This window comes from Aspergillus piperis (genome assembly GCF_003184755.1).
Source record: "Aspergillus piperis CBS 112811 unplaced genomic scaffold BO85scaffold_18, whole genome shotgun sequence".
Classification (NCBI taxonomy): domain Eukaryota; kingdom Fungi; phylum Ascomycota; class Eurotiomycetes; order Eurotiales; family Aspergillaceae; genus Aspergillus; species Aspergillus piperis.
The window spans coordinates 112,860-135,531 of NW_020291608.1; the positions used below are offsets into that span (position 1 = coordinate 112,860).

Here is a 22,672-nt window from a genome sequence, read left to right on the forward strand (position 1 = left end):
CTTGCAACAACACCTTCAGGACCTTCTGCTATATAATTCTGATCAAGTCCTCTGCTTCTCGCTATACATTGTGAAATCACCTTGCCCTCAATTCTCCATCATCTTTGTTACTGCTGGGCTCCCTCTTTTCATACAACACCACAAGGCAACATGGAGTCCAAGCGCCCAGAGATCCTTCTTCTATGTATCGCACCCACAGACTATCTTGGGGATCGTGTTGAACCCCTTCTGAAACGCCTACGAGAACGCGCCAATGTGAAGCGTGCGACAACCATTGACGAGGCATTGCGTGGCATGGAAGCCAACCCCAAAGCCGTCATCGTCGCTGATGAAGGTGTAACTATACCCGTCAACCGACTCGTCGTCGAGGAGCTAGAGGATTACATGCGCAGAGGAGGTTTGGCTATTTTTGGCCTCTGTTTCCCAGGTTTCGTGACCAAGGACCGTTTCAGGAGCCTTTTCCGAGTGAGAATAGGTTTGCCGTGGATTATAGGGGATGAAGAACGAACCAGATTTGAATTTAATCCTGAGTGCACCCTTCCAGCCGGAACAGAGGCTATCTCGTTCCCTACACTATACAGCATGGAGGCCGTTTTCATCAAAAATGCGCGCTCCAAGGAGAAGATTTACATTCCTGTCAAAGGTGCTATGACGGAGCGGACGCGGCCTGAACCTGTCGACCAGACACAAGCTGCGGTGGTAGGAGCAAAGGTGGGTGATGGATATGTGGCTTATTGCGGGGATACGAATCCGGGTAAGCAGCTGGAACAAGTCATTTTAGCCCTTTGCGGCTTTTAGGCAGGTTGGATAAACTGCCTTCTTATCATATGGTTTGATCTTTCAGGCGAATGAATCCTGTTAACTACAGGCTTCACAGATAATACAATACCACACAAAGGATGAAATCAGTTGGTGCGGTGCACTCATACTGACCTAACTACGACAAAATAAAGGGTAGATTATTTCCCCTGAAGGGAGTTACTAACATACGAGTTGAATATGTAAACGTGCGTGTGTGATTGGGTTTTGACGTTAGGGTTTTTATAGACTACTGCACGAGGTGCAAGGTAGACTTCTATTGTCTTCTAAACTCATACAGGACTGAGCCTACGTAAAGTGTAGTTATATACTTCAAGTGTGTTTCATTCACAGCGCAGATTCCTTTCATTCACAGCTCATATCCCTTTCATTGTCAGTTTAGTTTTATTTCTATATTCACTTCTCTTCTCTTCCTCCTCTACCATCACTACTTCTTCTCTTACTATTTAACCTCACTATCATCCTCCTTTCTTCTTTACTACTCTTCTAAACCTTCTGCGCTCGGAATTCATTTCTTCAGATCTCCACATCTTCTAACCTAATTAATTTCTTTATAATCCTGGTCCTATTCCAACCATATCTAGTGCTTATACAACTGTCTTATTATTTTAAAGGCTATCATCAAAGCAGGATATTATAAGCTAAGCGGGTGGGATTCTGAATATTCTATATGTTGACCAGGGAAATAACCTCTTGGACCGCGTTAGGAAATAATAATAGACAGTATATCAGGTGATGAACTCTGGGAGTGTAAGAGACCTTAGAATTGAGTATTTATAGAATCTTCCTTATTGACTACTATATAGACCTGAGTGATAATGAGTCAACTGAATCCACAAGGCTCCAGTTTAACAGAGGTTGATTGGGCTTACAGAAGGCTCTTTTACAAACGGACAAGACCAAGTAGTTCTGGTGGTTGCAATCAGATCTACTAAAGCCCTTCTAGGTAAAGCTGTGGGATTCTTACCTCAGGACCAGTAGGAAGAAGGGGGCTCGGAGGGTTAGACTGGCAGCCATACAAAAACTCTAATCCAGGAAGAAAAAGACAGCAAAAAAATAATAATCCAGCCTGGCACCCCCTAACAAAGCATGTTGGGAAGCTATTAATCACCTAGCCCAGTTTATATACTGGATAAGAAGAGAGAATCTCAAGTCATGCGAGAGTGTTTTCTATGGAAGAAACATTTATCCTGATAATATTAACTAGATTATCTGGATACTCCAAAACTATCTCCAAGAACTCTACTCTCAAAGCCAAATGAAGAAAAAGACTGGTGGGACAGCCATTATTGGCACCAAGCACCACAATGGTGAGCCGAACCCTAGGAAACGTGGAATTTAGCTAGTCCAGAGCTTGCTTAATAGATGTAGAGGTGAGCAATACAAAGTGCAACACCGGCAACGATGACAAGGCCATACTTGGCGACGTTACCGACCCCGACACTGTCCTCGATGGCATATGCGCAATGCTCGAAGGCTGGCCTACGACCCGGACACGAAGGCAAATAAAAGGGCCAAAGCAAATAAAAGGCGCACTACAAATAAGTAACGAGATGAGGCACAGGGAACTCAGCACGGGTGCTAAAAAAAGAGCGGTTTCAGGCGATGGCTAATGTGTCGCTCCAGAGATTTCGTGACCCGAATGGAAGCCAATCAATCAAGATGCCAAGGATTATCTTCCCATTCTCAGATAGCACGATAGCATAGAGCTTCGACACATTGATTGACAGGCCGAGTTCTGAAACACGGCTGAGCGCTGATACTTCATTGATGAAAGCACTGGTATTGTTGGCAGGTTTAAAAAGTAGGCCGCGTTCCGCTACCTGGACATGTCGCGGTATGTCACAGGTATGGTCGAATTCGCTATCTGGGTCCTGGTAAATGAGCACATCGGCTGCGCTGACCTTGGGGACACCAGGAGGAAGGCCTGAAATTGACGCGCTTATCGTGGGAAGAGTAGATTTGGAAAAGCATCTATAAACAGTGGGAACCGCTGTGATTAGTTTATCAATTGGCAGCAACTGCAGTGCGTGAGCTCGAGGAAAGGTAAAACTTTGTAGGCTAATAGGTCATTGTATTTCTGGAGCATTGCGTCGAATGTATTGTGCGCATGGTACGACTAACCAGTCCCAGAATTCTTCGAAATTTTCGCTATCGTTGGAGGCTTCTTCGAAATCTGTGGCTTTTTCACTTCTGTTAACTTTCTTCAGCCACTCATTAACCTGTGATTCTAGAGAGGTGCCGAAGAATTCAGAGGCTCGCAGGGTGATTTCGAACAAAACAGCTCTTGATATAATGACAATAAAAGCACCATCAGCACAGATTTTGTTCTCAATCATGCGATGGTTAGGAACGCTGGTAGCCATTTTGGTGAAGCAATAATTTTTCGAGAAAAACTAAATGTCACGGCTAACAGAGAGATATTTCTCAGATCGGTATTTACTATTTAACAAGACGCGTTTGAGGAGAATTTTAGCGGGAATAATAACGACGTGCCAAGTGGCCAGGAACGGTAGGAGTGTGAAGTGGGAATATTTGGAAGATGATGTGAATAAACATGACTAGCGGCAAATGCCGTTGCAAGGCATTAACATCCCGCATTTACTTAGCGGGCTCGATCGGGTATAAGAATATGAATTGAATTGAATTGAATTAATATCCCGCGTGGTTCAATCAATATATGTTAAAGGTTCCAACAGTTCGTATGCACTTCCACCAAGGACAAAGTTGCATATGCATGCTCATTGAGACTGATCCTTATCTTCTAAAATCATCCCTCGAACATGTAAATTGCGGTAAAAGTGGGTTAAGCTTGAAGCCATTATATACATTATACCTGTAGTAATGAATTTGATGGGTTACTATATCTCAACTGGTCATGTATAGATAATATATAATCTTTCTTCTTCATTTCTTTCCTTTAACCAAAATTTGACCCCAACACATAAGATATTAATTACTCGAAACTATTTAACCACCTGACCAAATCCGAATCCTCATCCATCCAGGCATTAAAATCCCATGATATCCAATCTCGTGCCACAAATCCGGGCCCAGTCCCTTCCCCTAGCCCATCTCGCCTGTTGTTTCCACTACCATTTTCACCCTCCACCACCTCCCCCGCCTCCACAACTGGCACTCTTCCCCCCAAAACCCGATCAAGGATATGCCTAATCACGGACTTCGCCTGCTGGCAAACATCATAGTTCCCCGCCTGCCTGGACACCACATACTCAAGATCCGCAGCAAAGCGGCTCAGGTTTTGGATGATTTCCGAGCGAGAAAACTCCCCTGCTGACTGGAAACTAGAATTGGGGTTCTGAGATTGATGCAGCAGTTCAACAGCCAGGACACCGGCCGGGGGTAGGCCGAGTGAGGAGATCTAAGTTCTTCGATTAATGAGGGAGAAGAGGAAGAGGAAGGGGAACATACAATCCAAACAACAGAATTTCCATCTCCCCCACCGACAGCGCGATTGGCAACCAACAACAACAAATTGTCCAGCAGCTCGTGCGCGACAGCAATCAACTTCTCTGTGCTAGCGCCCGTTCGCTGGACTAAGATCCGCTGGAGAATGAACTCATTATAAAGTAAGTCCATGTGCACGAAGAGGCAAACTTTGGCTGTTTCGGGGTAACGGTCGAAGTCCGATGGCGTGCTGACACGGTACAACGATGAGGGGAGCGAAAGACGTGCTTTTGCGGCGAGGGCGGATATCTCTCTATTGGTTTCTCCACCATTCTTTCTTATTAGTCCTCTGCAACTCTTCACTGAAAGAAGAGAAAGGGAAAGGTACTTTGGGGCAAAGGGGCGGAGGTGGCATCTCACGTAATTTTTCCCTCCAATTTTGACCCCTCTCCTTCCACGATGTTCGAATCCAGAGAAATCTCTAGTACTGCCTCCCTTACAACCCCCATCATGAAGCATGCTCTCGTGTATGATCCCCGTGTATACGCCCCCTCTGCATTCCATCCATTATTATCTAGGCGTATCATCGCGGCGTCGAGAACTTCTGGTGAGGCTATGATATCTGCGAAGGCTATGTCCAGTGGCGGGTCGATGGTGATATACCGACGGATCATGCGGGGTGGACGACCTAAGAATGTGGAGAGCCCTTTGTCCATGGCATAGGTGGCGACGACGAGGCGTTTGCGGTGTTCTGCGCGGAAGAAAGGGAGTTTCGATGTGGCATCGCGGCGGTGGTAGCCCAGGGTGAAGAGAAGGGTTATGAGTGCAGAGAGGGTTTTGTAGGGACGGTAGTCTGTTTCTTTGTTAGCATTGGTCGGGGGCGGAGTAGGGAGAGAGGGTAATTGTTTAGTGGATACTAGGTGATAGGTGTGAAGAGTGGGGAAAGTGAATAGGGAACGGAAGGGAAAGGGTACCGTAATCCCCATAGAGCAGGGTAAGAAGCGAAGCATGTTCTAGCGTCGCCCAACACAACTGTTCAGAAATGACACCGGTGTAGTCGAAAAAACGAAGACAGATTTCACTCGCGGACACACAGACAGCTGCAAGACCCTTTCTGTCAAGTGGGGGACGGTTCGGTGGGTAAGACTCAGCCAGATCGTGTTGCGGGAGGAGACACACGCTGGAACCAATCACCGCAAAGACTAGCCCTATAATCTCCCAGCGGTTCGGCATAGTGGAAAAATATTCCGTGGGGGTGATGGCAGGGTCTACGATTAATGATTTGGAGGAGGCAGTAAAAATGCTTCGGGAGAGGATAAGTAGAGAAGGGAGCGGATTAGCGGGATCGGAAATGGCCTCGTGCAGCATAGTTTGGATGGAAGACAGGATCAGACGCAGGGCAGATGGGGGAAACAGATCGCCTTGGCAGTGGTCGAACCGTGCCGTGGCCATGTGTTCGTATAAAGCAAAATCATCGAGCAGGATGAGGAGCAGCTCGGCGCCAAGCTGAATCTGGCTGTCGTCGATGATGGCGCTGGTGTTTTGCTGCAGGGATTTGGCAAAGAGGGCTATACTGGACGAGCCATCGTCAACGTCGTCGCGGAGCACGGACAGGTAGCTGGTGGGCCCGAAGACGCCAGTGCTGGGGGTCGAGGTGCTGCGGTGACTACAATCGGCGAGGTAGCCGTCACGGAGATGGCCCGGAGGCAAGGACGGAGTGACTAGCGAGGGAGGAGGCAGCGGGCTCATCCAGGCACTGCTGATACTGGTACTAGTAGTAATGTTGCTGCCACTTCCGCACGAGATGGAATCAGTGGAGCTGCGATCCGTCCTGTTCGGATGCTTGGACATCGGGGCCGATTGGTACACGCACAGAGCCGGCTTGCGTCTGCGCCGGCATCGGCCGCAAGGGACGGCGTGGTCGCATCGGATCTTAGATTTGCGGCATGGCTCGCAGGAACTGGGAACCCCGTTAGAGCGCAGTAGCGACATGGTGTGCGTGTGTGGGATGGAAAGGTCGGGGTGAGGAGGGGAGGGGAGACTTTTGGTGACGGACTCGCGGACTTGCGGACTCGGGGTCGGGGTCGGGGTGGAGATGACCAGATGCAGGTGAGATGCCCATGCATGAGACTAATTCAAATCAGAATAAGAGCTGACTAGTAGGAGGTAGCTCCTAGTTCTGACCAATTGCCATCTATCTGGTTATCTGTTAGGCCAGTAATACATTCCTGTTGTCCCAAGCTAAACCCAATCAGCAGTGCATCCACATCAATCCAACCCTACCCTGATTTTTCCTGTCCGCGTCAGGGACTGGAGTAGGACGCAAACAACTCCCTCAACTAAAGAATATGTGTATCCTGATGGTAATAAGAGTTTGTATAAATTACTCCTCATACCGCTGCCTGCCCAGCTCCTCCTTCTCCATACTCACCTCCTTGGTAAAACATGACGCCACTAATCCCACCCCCGCAAAGACAATCAACACTATCCAAATAACGTGGAATGAATGACTATACACGCCTGTCACCTGGTCCAAGACCTCCTTCTCCACCTGTCCCCTCAGGTCCCTCAACTGAGGAATAAACCCCACCGCGGCCTGACTATTCTCCAGCGCAGCCAGGCTATTAGGCAGCGCTCCCAGCGCCTTAATCGACTTTGCAAAAACGCTGCTAAACACTGTCGACCCGATCGCAAGACCGATCAACCCGCCCAGTAATCGGAAAAATACCAATAAGCCGGCGGCAAACCCCGTGTCGTCGACGCTGGCAACGCTGGCTTGCACCGGGAGAACGAGAACGGTAAAGAGAACGCCGATTCCCAGGGAGACCACGATGAGGAGGCCCGTACGGAAGGGCACGGATGAGGCGGGGGTAATGATGTGAAGGAGTCCAGTCCCGACCGTGAGGAACACCCAGCCTGTCCAGATGTTCACGCGGTATTTGCGGAGGTAACTGACGGAGATTGGCGAGACGCAGCTGAAGAACAGGGACATGACATTCATGGGGAGCAGAGTAACGGAGGCGTGCAGGGGAGTTTCGTAGAAGGCGGCTTGGTAGAATAGTGGGAGGTAGGTGTTGAGGGTATAGGTGACCAGGCCGTGGAGGAAGCCACCGAGAAAGGTGGTGATGGCGGTGGCGGATTTGAAGAGCCGGTAAGGCAGGACGGGCTGCGCGGGAACACGCTCGTAGACGACGAAGAGGGCCAGGACGACCAAGCCGAGGATCAGCGGGAGGAGAGTCCGCCAGGAGCTCCAGGAGTAGAGAGCCCCGGCCCAGCTGAGCGGGAGGACGAAGGCGGCGCATCCAGCAACGAACAGGGCCATGCCGAGCAGGTCCAGGAGACCAAGTTTCTGCAGGAATGTGCCCTCGACGGGGCGCAGGCGCAGGAAGAAGAAGGTAAGAATGAAGCTCGTGCCGATGAGAGGCAGGTTGATCCAGCCGATCCAGCGCCAGGTAACGTACTGAGTGAAGAGCGAGCCGATAATGGGACCGAGCAGGGCGCCGCCAGCCATGGGGATAGCCAGGAGACCGAGATACTTGGGGCGCTCTTTCATAGTGGTCATGTCAGCGGTGATAACCTCGTTTAGCACGTCAAGGCCGCTGCCCCCGAGCCCTTGAATAGTGCGGCCGACAATAACAGTGGCCATGTTCGGGGCCAGGGCGAAGACGAGCGAGCCGACGATGAAAAGAAAGTATGCGGTGTACAGCGGGATCTTGCGCCCGAGTACGTCTGAGCCGCTCAAGTAGAGGGGCTGCACGACGGACACGGCCAACATAAAGCAGGTGCTGGCCCAGAAGGACTGTAAGGTTGTGCCTCCGAGATCGCGGGCGATGATGGGGATGGCCACCGCCAGGGTTGTCGTGTCCAGCGACACGATGAACACCATGAACAGCAGGCCCAGGAAGGCCAGATGGAAAGAGAGCGGCTTCTTGGATTTTGTCTCCGGGGAAGACTGTTCCGCTGATCCTTTCTCTTCGGAGGACACATCCATGGCAGATTGTCCTTCCGACGCCGTCTTCTCGTCCACAGGATTATCCATAGTCGTTGTTCAGAAAAGCACCGTAAACGCCCCAAAGATGACAACCGCCAGTCGGACATACTGTGACTCAAATACCCGTGTCAGGAGAGTTGCCTGCAGGATCCATCGGAGTCGGCCTCGGAGTGGATCCTTTGTAAGGACCTCAGCACCGGCCGATTTATAACGAGGGGGTCGTGCCACTGCTGACCCCACCCCAAGCCGGGACAAGAATTCTTAGCCAGATAAGCAATTGGGCAAGGCTTGTTTTTTTCCCTTTCTCTCACTCTCGGAATACAGCGTACAGGCTATAAAAATGGAGTTTGGAGGTAATGTCAGGAGCGCCAGATCAAGGCTTCAATACTTTCTTTCTACATGATAGTTCTCGGACTATTTGCACCCATCTACTCGCTCCCATTCATATTAGCCTGAGCAATCAACGCATACACATGCCGCGCCGCAGCTGGCACCCTCGTTCGATCCCCGCTGCTCTCAATCTCCAGCATCTCTTGGGCCCATTCCGCAATTGCAGCAACCAGGGCCTTCACTTCTGCGTCCGTGTTCGACGCATGGAAGATGATCCGCACGCGTTCCGTCCCCTTGGGCACCACCGGATACGAGATGGGGAAGACCGAGAAACCGGCCCGTTGCAGGTGGAACGCAAGGTAGAAGTTGTGCTTGGTGCGCGTCCGCAGCTGGATGATCTGGGTGAGGACTGGCTGGACATCCGCGTCTTCGTATGTGGGAAGGCGGAGAAGCCCGGTGTCGCTGGCCTTACTCCAAATCGGGTCGGAGGTCATGGTCTCCAAGAAGAATTTCACAATCTCCTGAACACGGTTCTGGGCCTGCTGCTGTGTCAGCTCCAGCTTTCGGTAGAAGAAGGGGCAGACCATACCCCTTGTGTCTCGCCACTGCGCAAGAGTTGGTACGTAGCGCGAATGGAGGCCAGCATGGGGAAGGACGGCGCCACGGAGAACATGATGCTTCTGGCGTAGTTGATCAGCATCGTGCGCACGGTCTCATTGCACAGGATCACGGCTATCGAGTTAAGTCAGTATTTCCTTCAGCAACACAATTCAACCGTGTCTTACCTCCAGTCGCAGCCAGCGCCTTCCCAAACGTATGCAGTCGGATCGCCACTTCGCTTTCCAGCCCCAGAGCGCTTACCAGCCCAGCACCGTTGGGCCCAATCACCCCGGTGCTGTGCGCTTCATCAATCACAAATTGAACATTTCCCTCCGGAAAGACCTCCTTGGCTGTTTCAATTAGCTCCTGGAGCGGGCAGATATCCCCGTCCATGCTATAGACCGACTCAACTGCCACCAGGACCGATCGCGTGCCGTTGCGAATTTGGGGCTGCGACTCCTGGACGGCCACCAGTGCATCATACAGCGATTCGGAGTCATTGTGGCGGAAGGCCTTGCGGTACAAGGCCAAGCTGTCCTTCATGCCATCATGCACACTGGCGTGGATGAGCTCATCGTACACAATGGCATCGCCGGGGCGTGGAATGACAGAGAAAATAGCGGCGTTGCCCAGGCTTCCCGTATTGACAATCAACCCAGCCTCGGCACCGTGAAATTCGGCCAGCTCACGCTCGACGTCTTCCAGGTATTTGGAGTTTCCGTCGGTCAGACGCGATCCGTGACTGCTCAGCTTGAAATCGGGATGCTTGGCGAGCTCGTCCAGGTAACCTTTGCGGACGGAGCCCGAGGTGCTCAGCCCGAGAATATCGGTAGAGGAAAAGTCCACCATGGATGTTTGTTCCTTGGTGTGCAGCATGATGCAGCCATGCTGGGCTCGACGCACATCGAGCTCTTCTTCCAGGTTCCGGTAAAAGACGGGGGCATTTTTCATGCTGGGAGCCTTGGGCTGTTGAGCTCTCGCCCATTCAACAATAAACGAATCAGACATAGTATGAGTGCGTCGAAGGTATTAGTGCAGAAACACAATGTAGACTGGGAGAGGAAAGCACATGCACAAGGCTGCTGGGGGCTGGCTGAGTAGGCTATATCAACACCTGTGCTATCTGGGCTGCAGTTGTCGTGTCAGCCTGGAATCCCCGATAAGAAATTTCCCAAAATCAGACCGTCGCATTGCGCCATCTCTCGTATAAGATGCGCTATACAGCTAGTAGTTGTCGGTTTATCCTATCACGAGGGGTTCCAATGCAGTCAGACTGCGCTGGAGTTACAATGTAGGTGCAGGAAGCGGGGGGCAAATGGGCAGTAGCATCTGAATTACTATGTTTGGACCGGGGAGCGCTTCGGAAGACAAGGACTAGGTGTCCGGTTAAGAAGCTTGATTGATTGATCGATTAATTTCCTCACACATGCTGATGTCAGCCCTAGCAGCCGAGTAGCGGGTGGTATCAATCTAGCAGCCAGCCTGCTGCCGGTGTGGCAGGCAGATACTTGCATCCAGGGCCATGCGATACATGATATACGAAAGTCCATACAACACAAAATACTTGCATCCTCCAAACCTCACTTAACGTACCTCTCAGAATGGCACGGAATTTGATCCATGTGGGCTCGCCTGAGGTCCTGTTCGCGGGGTGCCGTCACCACCGAGAGGAGACGAGTCCCGTGCGGCTATACTGATCGGTCTTACATAGTGTTAGGAGAGGGGTAACAGTCTAGATCATATTCGACACTAAAATATCACGGCACATGCAGTACTAGTGGTGAAACATGATAAACTCCGTTTCCTGGTGCACCATGCACCACTGCGGCTGGACATGTACAAAATACTACAGGTGTTTACATTTTCATTGGTCCCTTCTTCCTTTGTACTGTAAGAACGTCTTTGGATTACAAAAAGGATTGAAAACGTACGACTGCTTTCAATCAAAATCCGCTATCAACGAGAATTGGGGGCCAATTCGATTAGGCTAAGAGTCATGCACGAGAGTAGATAGGCAATGAGGACAAGCCTGACGTCTTTCGATCATGACATCTATCTCACAACCAGAGAAAGTCGGTAAGGGAAGAGGCAATCTGCACGGACATATAAAGTCCCGTCTCTCGCAACGCAGACTTCATAGTGTCAGGGCTAGAAACTCAACATCTTAGCAGTGAGCCTTTGTATCTTTATATTTCAAAATGCCATCCAGAGAAAATGGTCTTTCTGGCTCTGCTCCTCACCCCGGGGGCCAGGCTAATGATGCTAGTACGACATTCTCCCCCATCGCGATATGTGGAATGGCCCTTCGACTCCCTGGTGGACTGGGGAGTCCGCAAGACCTCTGGGACTTCTTGATAGCCAAAGGCGATGCGCGGTCCCGGGTCCCTGAGTCACGATACAATGTATCGGCCTTCCACTCCCCATCCAAGCGACCAGGCACGGTGGTGACTGAGTACGGCTATTTTCTCGACGAGAGCATCAAGCTCGGTGCGCTGGATGCGTCCCGCTTCTCACTCAGTCGGGCTGAACTGGAGGCCGCCGATCCACAGCAGCGCCAGATGCTAGAAGTAGTAAGAGAGTGTTTCGACGACGCGGGGGAAGTCAACTTCCGTGCCCAGCCCATTGGCTGCTACATGGGGTGTTACGGGGAGGACTGGCTGGAATTGCAAAACAAAGACCCCCAGCAAAATGGCATGAACCGGGTGGATGGATATAGTGACTTCATGCTGTCGAATCGGGTCTCATATGAAATGGACCTGCGCGGGCCCAGGTATGTCGTGCCTTATTCCCCTACTCCTTTCACTTCCCCATAGAGGATAGGGTTACTGACTTGGCACAGTATAACCATCCGCACCGCGTGCTCGTCTGCGCTAGTAGGGCTAAATGAAGCGTGTCTAGCCCTCCAACGAGGTGACTGCGACGCCGCTGTCGTTGGGGGTTCGAGCTTGATCTTTGCGCCAGCCGCGACGGCGTTCATGACCGAGAAGGGAGTTCTGTCGCCCGACGGGTCCTGCAAGACCTTCTCGGCGGATGCAAACGGCTACGCGAGAGGCGAGGCCATCACCGCCGTATTCGTCAAGCCTCTGGCCGCAGCCCTTCGCGACGGGAATCCCATCCGGGCGGTGATCCGGTCCGTCATGTCCAACAGCGACGGGAAAACACCGGGCATCGCCCACCCCAGCACCGACAGCCAGGAGGCTCTGATCCGGAAAGCATACCGGGCTGCTGGAATTACGAACATGGCCGAGACAGCCTTCGTCGAGTGCCATGGCACGGGCACCCCAACAGGCGACCCGGTCGAAACGCTGGCCGTTGCGCGGGTCTTTGGGGATGCAGGCGTGTATATTGGATCAGTCAAGCCAAACCTAGGCCATTCCGAGGGCGCGTCCGGGCTGACATCCCTGATCAAGGGTGTCCTCGCTCTGGAGAATCGCATCATTCCCCCCAATATCAAATTCACTGCCCCCAACCCGAAGATCCCATTCGAGGCCTGCAAATTGACGGTGCCCCTTGATCCAACGCCGTGGCCGGAATCGCGATGGGAGCGAGTCAGCATCAACTCGTTTGGCGTGGGAGGATCCAACGCGCATCTCATCCTCGACTCTGCTCGCAGCTTTCAGATCCCCAGCCCGACGCCGGATGATTTCCTTGCCGGCCCCCAGCTGCTGCTTCTCTCCGCCAGCGTGGCTGGATCGCTGCAGCGGATGACCGAGACCTTCGAGAACTGGGTCCCGCAACACCAGGACCAGCTGTGCAATCTGGCCTACACCCTAGCTACCCGCCGAGAGCATCTCCCGCATCGATCCTTTCTGATTGGCGGTCCGGACCGAATCGTCACCCCATCGCCCGGCCGGAAGGTGCCCACCTCCGCGCCCAGCCTCGCCATGGTCTTCACCGGTCAAGGCGCACAATGGGCACGCATGGGACGGGACCTCCTCCTGCGCTCCGACTTCTCGTTCCAGAACACCATCCGGGCGCTGGACAAATACCTGAAAGCAGCCCCGAACGGTCCCAAGTGGCGATTGGAGGAAGAGCTCCTCAAGCCGGCCCTGACGTCCAGAGTCCAGACTGCCGAGCTCTCGCAGCCCCTTTGCACAGCCGTTCAAATCGGCTTGGTGGATCTCTTCGCCGCAGTCGGAGTCACCCCAGCGGCAGTGGTCGGCCACAGTAGCGGAGAGATTGGAGCTGCCTATGCCGCGGGAGCCTTGACGGCGCGGGAGGCCATCATCGCAGCCTGGCAGCGAGGCCTGGCCGCTGCAGGGCAAGCCCGCCCTGGCGCCATGGCGGCCATCGGGCTCGGGTGGGAGGAGGTCCAGAGCTTTCTCTCACCTCCCGCTGTTGTGGTCGCTTGTGAAAATTCCCCCAAGAGCGTCACTCTCTCCGGAGACGCCCAGGAAGTGCAAGCCGCGGTTGCACGGATCAAAAAGGAGCATCCCACAGTCACGGCTCGGCTTCTCAAAGTTGATAAGGCCTATCATTCCTACCACATGCGCGAGGTCGGAACCAAATACTCAACCACCATCGGCCGCGACCTGGTAGGAAGGAGACCCGGAAAGCCGTTCTTCTCCAGCGTCACTGGCAAGCAGGAACAGGATCTGCCCCTGGACGCGGCCTACTGGCAACGCAACCTGGAATCCCCCGTGCTTTTCCGGGCCGCGGTCTCCGAGCTCTTGGATCATGTCGACAATGTCGCCTTTCTGGAGATCGGACCACATGCCGCGCTCGCAGGGCCCGTGAGACAGATCCTGACTGCTCGGGCATCTTCAAACTCGGTTCCGTACCTCGCGGCGATGAGCCGCGGTGAAGATTGCGTGGAGTCGTTCCTGACAGCGCTCGGAAAGCTCTTCCAGCTGAACTTTCCGATCAGCCTGAATGCCCTCTATCCCTCGGGATCTTGCTTGCCCGGACTGCCTCGGTACCCCTGGGACCATGGAGTGGACTACTGGCGCGAGTCCCGCATCTCCCGTGATTGGAGATTCCGCCAGTTTGCCAGCCATCCGCTTCTCGGCGATCGTCAGTTGCTCGGCACTGATCTGGAGCCGAGCTGGAGAAACATGATGCGGGTTGAGGACTCTGGCTGGCTGCGAGATCACAAAGTTGAGGTGGATATCATTCTGCCGTGTGCGGGCTATCTGTCAATGGTCGGAGAGGCGATCCGACAGATCAGCGGATCACATGGGAGCTACACCTTGCGAGGCGTGGTGATCAGTTCGGCCCTAGTGCTGCGCGAGGGAACACCCACCGAGGTGGTGACGACCTTCCATCCCCATCGGTTGACTGATTCGCTAGATAGCCAATGGTGGGAATTCACCATCGCCTCGTACAACGGCCAGACGTGGACCAAGCACTGCACTGGCCAGGCCTCGGGGATGGCGGCGGAGGAAGAGCAGACGCGGACGGCCGCTCTCAGGGATGCCCTGCCGCGGAAGTTACAATCCAAGAAGTACTACGACCTCATGGACCGCGCAGGCTTGAACTTCGGACCGATGTTCAAGCGCCTGATCAATATTGAAACGGGCACGGGGGAGAGATTGGCGAGAGCAAAGGTGACCACGAACCAAGCGGGAGACGAAACGTACTATCACCTCCATCCCACTATCATCGACGCCTGCATTCAGGCGGCTCCTCTTGCTGGCCTCCTGGGCACTGTAGACGCCAAGGCATACCGGCGAGTGCCCACCAAGATCGACCGTGTGATAGTCCGGCAAGCCCCCACCAGGGTAGATGACCTGGAGGTGTCGGCCTCAGCCACGTGTGTCAAAGGCACCGGGGAAGTTATTGGGCAGGTCCAGCAATGCATCGCTGATGGTACCATTGTCATGCACATGGGAGGCTTGAAGCTTTCGCCTCTCGAAGAGGCCGGCGAGGCAGGAAAGACCGACGGCCTTGAAACCACCGCCCGCCTGACATGGGGACCGCATATCGACTTCTTGGACGCCACCACGCTGATCAAGCCGTCCTTTCCTAGGCATCTGTACACGCCGGCTTTGGACGAGCTGGCTCGGTTAGGTATGATCTACGGCAGTCGGCGCATCAAAGATGCTAGCACGCCGGTGGCGCATATGCCCCTGTATCGCGACTGGATGAACCGCCAGGTGGAAGCAATGCGGCTTGAAGAAAAATGGTCCACCTTCCTTGCCCTTGAGGATGAGGCCCTTGTGGAGAGGATCGAACGACTGGTGCAACACCTGTCCGAGACGCCCGTCGTCGACTGCGCCATCGGCCTCCAGAAAGTAGCCACCAACATCGCGGCGCTCTTCACCGGCGAAACAGAGGCCCTCGATATCCTTCTCGCGGATGACACCTTATATAAGCTCTATGTTGTCACCGACGCGTGTGACCGGTCCCAATTCATCCAACACCTAGCCCATACTAAACCCAACCTGCGAATCCTGGAGATCGGAGCCGGCACCGGCGCGACGACGGCGAGCATCCTGAAGCTGCTACGCCTGCCCAGCTCGACTGGCTCCAGCTCCACACCCTCCCTTTTCTCCAAGTACACGTACACGGATATCTCCTCGGGCTTCTTTGTGACGGCCAAGGAGCGGTTCAGTGGGGAGAGCAACATTGAGTATCGCACCCTGGACATCAGCAAAGACCCGTCCGAGCAGGGATTCGACGGGGAGAAGTACGATCTGATCCTCGCGACCAACGTTCTGCATGCAACGAACTACCTCGGTGAAACCCTCCGAAATGTTCACAAGCTCCTCGACCCGAACGGGCGACTGCTCCTTCACGAGCTGAACTCCCCCTCAAAGTGGCCCAACTTCATCTTCGGCACACTGGCGGGCTGGTGGTACGGTGGGCCGGATGGAAGACCGGACGAGCCTTGCGTATCCCCGGCTCGTTGGGAGTTGGAGCTGAAAGGCGCCGGTTTCGCCGGCTTGGATGCGGTGGTGCTTGACGGCGAGCAGCCGCATCAGCTGAACGCCATCATGGTGGCCAAGCCACAGGTCGATGATGGTACAGACCAGAAGAGAACTGTCAGTCTGCTCTGTGACCCCAGTGATGACAGTTATGCGGACTCCTTGTCGCGCCGGCTTAACAACCGAGGCTACGAGGTGCAGACATTCCGGCTCGGGGACGAACTGCCCCAGTCCCAGGACATCATCTCCCTCCTCGACTGCACTCGCCCATTCTTCGAAGACATCGATGCGGCTCGTTTCGCAGCCTTCCAGCACCTTCTGAATACCGTTGGGGAATCGGGTCTGCTGTGGATCACGCATCTCTCTCAAGTCCAATGCCCCGACCCCCGGTTTGCCCAGGTCATCGGCGCCGCACGCTCCATTCGCTCAGAGATGCTGGTTGACTTTGCGACGTGTGAAGTAGATGACATTCTTTCATCTCTGGACAAGATTATCGAAATCTATGCCAAATTTCATACCCGATCGAAGGACGAATTGTTGAATCCGGATTATGAGTATACCATCGTGGGTGGGACCGTCTCTGTGGGACGGATCTTCCCCTTCTCGCTCAAGGATGACCTCGCTGTTGTGACCGAGCCAGACGACTGGGTCACTCTCGACATGGAGAAGCCCAGCCGCCTTAGCTCCCTGCACTGGAAGGCTTCGAAAGGAAGACCCCTGGCTGGGGACGAAGTCGAGGTGGAGATCTACGCAGCCGGCCTGAACTTCAAGGTAAGAACGTGACCCTCTCCACCATGCATGCCTGATGGGTTACTTACTTACTAACCTCCTCCGTCAGGATGTCTTGGGCGCATTGGCTGTGGTTCCGTTTCCCGACAATGGCCTGGGTGTCGAAGCCAGCGGAATCGTTCGCCATGTGGGCCCCGACGTCAAGCGGCTGTGTCCCGGAGACCGGGTCATGCTGCGCGAAGATGGCACTTTCGCGACCCATGCCATTGCCTCCGAGAAGCTCTGTGCGAAGATCCCCTCGGACCTTTCCTTTGAAGACGCAGCAACCATGCCGGTCGTGTTTGCTACCGCCCTCTACTCGATGTTCGATCTGGGCGGATTGCAGGAAGGACAGGTAAGTCCGCCCCATCCGTGTCAGGCCAGGGGACCGCAATGCTGACTTCCAGTTAAGTCAATCCTGATCCACAGTGCATGCGGTGGCGTGGGAATCGCCGCCATCCAGCTGGCCCGCATGGCAGGTGCCACCATTTATGCCACGGTAGGGAGTGAGGAGAAGGTACAATACCTGATAGAAACATATGGATTGCCGAGAAATCGCATCTTCAACTCCCATGACTCAAGCTTTGTGGAAGGCGTGATGCGCGAAACCCAAGGCCAAGGAGTCGACCTGGCTCTGAACTCCCTCTCCGGCGAGCTGTTGCACGCGACCTGGCTATGCCTTGCTGAGTTCGGGAAGATGGTGGACATCGGCAAGCGTGACATGCTTGGGGCTGCTCGGCTCGACATGGGCCGCTTCCTGGGCAGCCGCACGTATTCCTGCTTTTACTTGGACCTGCTGCGAGACAAGCGGCCATCGGAGTGCAAACGGTACGTTAAGACCCCAACATAGCAATGAACCAGGTGACGCTGACTAGACCGGCTTTCATGAAAACAGACTTCTCGAACTGATCATGACGTACTTCCGAGCCGGTCATATCACACCAATCAGGCCCATTACGACATTCGATGCCTCAGCTATAGAGGATGCGTTCCGACACATGCAACAAGGAACCCATCTCGGCAAATTGGTCATCCTCTTGCGAAACGCGGATGGCAGCCCCAAGATCGACCCGACATTAGTGAAAGCTTCCACGAGCCTCGACTTGGACAGCACCGCATCCTACCTCATGATCGGTGGCCTCGGTGGTCTCGGACGCGCCGTTTCGCGGCGTCTCGTGGAGCACAAGGCCCGCCGTCTAGTTTTTCTTTCCCGGAGCGCGGGCCAGGGTCCGAACGATAACGACTTCGTCCGAGAGCTTGAGAGCATGGGATGCGACGTTCGCCTCGTCCAGGGCAGTGTCACCAACGAAGCTGATGTCAAACGAGCCATCCAGCAAGCACCCAACCTGAAAGGCGTACTCCAACTGTCCATGGTCCTCCGAGACCAAGCGTTCCCCCATATGACGCTGGCCGAATGGAACACCGCGGTTGCCCCCAAGATTCAAGGAACATGGCACCTCCACAATGCCACCCAGGCCGCTGGGATCACCCTCGACTTCTTCGTGCTCTTCTCGTCCACGTCCGGTGTGCTGGGTCTGCCCGGCCAGGCCAACTACGCCGGGGCAAATACTTTCCTGGACGCCTTCGTCCAGTACCGGACCAGACTGGGGCTGGCCGCCTCCGCGGTCGATATCGGCGCGGTCCAGGACATCGGCTACGTGGCGGAGGACGACGCCCTGCTCCAGCGCCTGAAGCAGACGGGTGCGCACCATCTTACCGAGTCCGAGCTTCTTGAGGCCGTACTGGCCACGATGTCTTCCTCCGTGAACCCCAACGCGGCCAATAATGTCAACAACGGCCTAGTATTCGTAGACAAGAATAATTTTATCCTTGGTCTCCGCACATCCGTCCCCCTCAGCAGTCCCGAGAGTCGCGTGTTCTGGCGAAAGGATCGCCGTATGGCGCTATACCATAATTCCGTCGCGAAGACCAACGTACACGATGTCAGTTCCGACGGTGATACTCTGCAGGCCTTCCTCGCCCGGACAAAATCTGACCCGTATATATTGAGGTCCGGGGAAAGCGCTAGTCTGCTAGCAAGAGAGATCGGGAATAAGCTGTTCAACTTCTTGCTCAAGACGGGCGAGGACTTGAATACTTCGCTGCCGCTGTCGCAGCTGGGCATGGACTCATTGGTAGGTGTGGAGATGCGCAGCTGGTGGAGACAAGCGTTCGGCTTTGACATTACCGTATTGGAGATGATGGGGATGGGGAATTTGGAGGGGTTGGGGAAACATGCGGCGGAGGGGCTCGCAAAGTTGCTGGGTATTGAGTGAGACCGTCTAAATTGACTATACCAAAGGTATTAAAGTATAAATTTCACGGTTTCTGCCTTTATCCTAATCCTGTGCAACCTCATATAGCGTACGCAGTGTGTAGCCATCATCTGTACTGCTGTACATCCCATTTCTCTTGCCAATGGTGCGGCGAAAAGTACCTGGAATGCGTACTCGGAGCTGTTCCGTGACGCATTTGGGTGAATACTAGATATATAATCCAGATCTGGAATTAGATTACATTATAAAGATACGGTTTTGAAACTGAGCTTCTATGAGGCGTCAGCCTAGATTTATCTATATAAAATTAAGAGGAGTTATCATAGAGTGATAAATCTTTCCTAGATATTGATTCTTCCTAAAGGATCAATACAATATTCTATTTCCTATTTCATCATCTGTGTTATTTGAGAACTTTTAAGGAAGTCTGTGACTTTTTTGCTCAATTCTATTGCATCTATCAATATATATATTCAATGGAATACTGTGAGACTCGGGAATTTATAAGATAATTCTAGTGCACTAGTATGGGGCAGTATAACAGAACAGATATTAGTTCTCCCGCTAACTATTGCTTATGCTGCCTGCTGCCACTGACTAAATACATAAGTAACTACAATGTGTTGGACTCTATATGAGGAGTTGTGCGTATTCCATTTTCAAGTATTTGATAATAACGCTACGGTAGTTACACGGTTGCCAAGCCTCGCTTGCATAATGAAAGCCACCGCAGGGGAGGGGAGGTTTCAAAGACACTTTCACCAACACCAATACCGTCGTCTTCCCCTTCATCATGATCAATCTAAACGAGCTTGGTTTTATCAGGTGCGTGAATGAATCAGAAACGTCTAGCGTCTTCCAAGTATCTTTACAAGGACGACTATGTCTCATGAAGGTGGTAAGTGCATCCACTCCAGAACCACGCCATCTACATCATTTGTCAAATTGTCCTCGACAGCCTTAGTATCATGCCATTCAGAAACAACCATGGCATCCCAATTATAGGGGAATTGACCCTTGTATCTGCGAGAGCGCTGCATATGTTCGTCTGAAGGAGCGAGGGTTATGCCAGCAAGGGATTGTCCCAGGTTTTTATGGGGTAATCGATCAGGTTAAATAAATGCAATGGCAACCTCACTTGAACAAATTTCTGAAGGATAAACATCGCCCAAACGCCATCCTACTGGAGTTCATCCCAAATCTAAAGCAAATAGTGGTTGAAACATATACGGAAAACCGTGCTGCAGCACTTCTGAGCATCATTCAGCAAATCCATGAGGCTGGAATTTGCCACTGTGATCCATACCCTCACAATATGGTGGTTCGGCCAGAAACAGACAGAGTCCTCTGGATAGATTTTGATCGCGCCCAAAATTTTCTGACCGGTCTATCACCAATAGATATCATAGCTGGATGGAAGATGATACATTGATGGCCGCTGAGTTGTTAGACTTTCTGGTAAGAGACCTAGCTTTTTTCTACCGTATCTAGCTCACTGGGTCTTAAGCAAAGGATATAAAGCTTGGAAAGCTTGTACATGCTTGGGGTTATTGTTATCTTTACTCATGAATCCAATAAATCACCTTGATGAAACAGCAAGTAAAATTACACTTTGCGAAACATGCACAGTGCCAAAGTCACAGTAATGGGATAAGAGACGGAGCTACTCTATAAAGATTCAATGACAATGCACTGAGAACATGCCAACAGCTCCTGCGTATGGCTCCGTTGGGTGGTGTTGGCAACTTGCAGGTCACTTTAAGATACACAAGTATCAGGCATTTCTCGTCTCGTTTTGCCGGCAGTACTTGCCGCCACCAGATCTGCGTGGCCGTTAGATTTGGCCGCTCGAATTAGAAAGACCAAAATAAATAGCAGCTTACCAGCCCTGGCGAACAAAAGCCATTGTCGGTTTAGTATATAGCTTTATCCTATCTTTCTCGCATTTAGGCGAAAGGAAAGACTGCTATACTTCCACGGGCGGAGTTCCACAATGAAATTGACATTTTCCCAACCACTACCCATATCCGGGGAAATCCCGTCCACCAGTGCCTTGTCTGGCGTGGGCGTATCTTTGCTTCAACCAATCGGTAGTCTTGTAACGCAAAGCTTGGGGGGTTCAGCGGGGCCAGCAGAGAGTAGTGGAGCAATTGTCGTCGCGCTAACCGGTAGACCAAAAATCGATATATCGCGTCTAGTCAGCCAGGTGACGAGAGATACGGGGTCCCAACGTTAAATCAATTTTATAGGCCATGATTGTTGTAGGGAATGTATGATATTATCAGAATAGACGGACAAGGACTGCTTGTATATCAGCCGGTCAACTGGATGATCTGCAGCAATCAGACTTTCGGATGCTGCTTACAACTATCGACCGGTGCCAACCATCTGATACATGGTAGTGTGTATAGATACACGTTGTTTGGGTGCTTGGGGCATAAATGTAGAAGAATGGTATCTAATATTTATCAATAGTCTACCGTATCTCGAATTATACTTGACCATAGCGTGTCTCGTGCAGTCATTTAACATTCAAACTGGAAGACGCTGCGTCTGATTATATTAAAGTAACGCGAGGGGCGCTCATTGGACTACCGGAGCAAGGGAGAATGGCTGTTTATGCGAGATCTACTCCGACTACCTGATCTTACATTGGATGGAATCCTTTACCTATGATAGGAGTTTAACATGGTGGGGATAGCATGAGAAATGGCAAGCCCAGAGAGAAAGAGAATAGAGACGCAATTATATAGTTATTTGTATCTAGATTACAGATACTACCGTGGACTGGAGACAAAAAAAATTCCATATTATGTACTTAGTGTCTACCAAGCTAATACTACTTGTATATAGTCGGATTCATAGAAATATATAATAAACCAGCATACACAATATTAACAACAAGCACAAAGGATAGCTAAGGAGAAAACATGATTTATGTTGTGATATTTATATTGATTAGTGAGATGCCATATCAAACAAATAATTTTGAGAAAATTAATAGCATGACACAGATTGTGAGAGGTCATAAGATGTGTGAAATACGAAGTACGGGTCGATGCAGTTGCAGATCGAACTTTGGAATTCCCAACATTGAGCGCAGACCGGAATAGTACATATTGCAATGTGCTTTTTAAGACACTCATGTCTAATAAGTCACAACAAAGGACGAGCCTCATGCTACTAGTTACTCTTACTTTCAAACAAGTATGACCAACAGTGAGAAAATTAGGTGTGATTTAGACAAGGGCTGTGAGACCCGGCAAGTTCTCGGCGCTCGGGCTGATGGGGTTGGCGGCTTCCCGTCCCCCAACTATTCTGCATTCATCCCAGCTCCCTCACCCGCCAGATTCGTTCTAGGGATATTGTCGGATTCCCACCTTCCACCTTCCATTACTTGATGTAAAAGTCCCATTGTACTTTTTCAGGACTCCGAAGTCACCCCAGAATACCCTTCACCTGATCAAGAGATGGTGTGGGGAGAGGGGGAGGTTGATTGGTTAGTTAGTAACCCCCGATTCAAATCTGCGCCGGATAACCAACCAATTGCTTCACCATGATTGCGGTCAGCGTACTACAAAGGATTAATTTGCCATGCGACCGGAATCCTGCGG

At 52.2% G+C, this 22,672-nt stretch overlaps 5 protein-coding genes across 5 annotated transcripts; 2 read left to right on the forward strand and 3 right to left on the reverse strand.

Annotated features, from left to right (window-relative positions):
• Positions 1 to 150: 150 nt before the first annotated feature.
• Positions 151 to 944, forward strand: BO85DRAFT_499753 (transcription factor Rba50; the record flags this gene model as incomplete). Its single annotated transcript, XM_025664081.1, has 1 exon — positions 151 to 944. The coding sequence occupies one exon, from the start codon at positions 151 to 153 to the stop codon at positions 796 to 798; it is 648 nt and encodes a 215-aa protein (XP_025512540.1). The 3' UTR covers positions 799 to 944.
• A 1,473-nt stretch (positions 945 to 2,417) lies between these two features.
• On the reverse strand, positions 2,418 to 3,185 carry BO85DRAFT_490815 (uncharacterized protein; the record flags this gene model as incomplete). Its single annotated transcript, XM_025663679.1, has 2 exons — positions 2,418 to 2,880; positions 2,944 to 3,185. 2 exons carry the CDS (start codon positions 3,183 to 3,185, stop codon positions 2,418 to 2,420), a joined length of 705 nt encoding a protein of 234 aa, XP_025512541.1.
• Positions 3,186 to 3,622: 437 nt separating this feature from the next.
• On the reverse strand, positions 3,623 to 8,266 carry BO85DRAFT_470945 (efflux pump antibiotic resistance protein; the record flags this gene model as incomplete). The annotated part of the gene is made up of 6 exons (XM_025662435.1): positions 3,623 to 4,201; positions 4,252 to 4,540; positions 4,648 to 5,080; positions 5,202 to 6,357; positions 6,452 to 6,455; positions 6,615 to 8,266. The coding sequence occupies 6 exons, from the start codon at positions 8,264 to 8,266 to the stop codon at positions 3,776 to 3,778; spliced, it is 3,960 nt and encodes a 1,319-aa protein (XP_025512542.1). The 3' UTR covers positions 3,623 to 3,775.
• Positions 8,267 to 8,646: 380 nt separating this feature from the next.
• BO85DRAFT_522545 (aminoacyl transferase sphA) lies at positions 8,647 to 10,288 on the reverse strand (the record flags this gene model as incomplete). The annotated part of the gene is made up of 3 exons (XM_025665269.1): positions 9,334 to 10,288; positions 9,138 to 9,280; positions 8,647 to 9,087 (listed from the first exon to the last, which is right to left on the reverse strand). The coding sequence occupies exons 1-3, from the start codon at positions 10,154 to 10,156 to the stop codon at positions 8,647 to 8,649; spliced, it is 1,407 nt and encodes a 468-aa protein (XP_025512543.1). The 5' UTR covers positions 10,157 to 10,288.
• Positions 10,289 to 11,310: 1,022 nt separating this feature from the next.
• BO85DRAFT_499769 (type I polyketide synthase) lies at positions 11,311 to 19,058 on the forward strand (the record flags this gene model as incomplete). The annotated part of the gene is made up of 5 exons (XM_025664082.1): positions 11,311 to 11,918; positions 11,988 to 16,785; positions 16,853 to 17,137; positions 17,195 to 17,610; positions 17,678 to 19,058. The coding sequence occupies exons 1-5, from the start codon at positions 11,347 to 11,349 to the stop codon at positions 19,056 to 19,058; spliced, it is 7,452 nt and encodes a 2,483-aa protein (XP_025512544.1). The 5' UTR covers positions 11,311 to 11,346.
• Between the last annotated feature and the right edge of the window lie 3,614 nt (positions 19,059 to 22,672).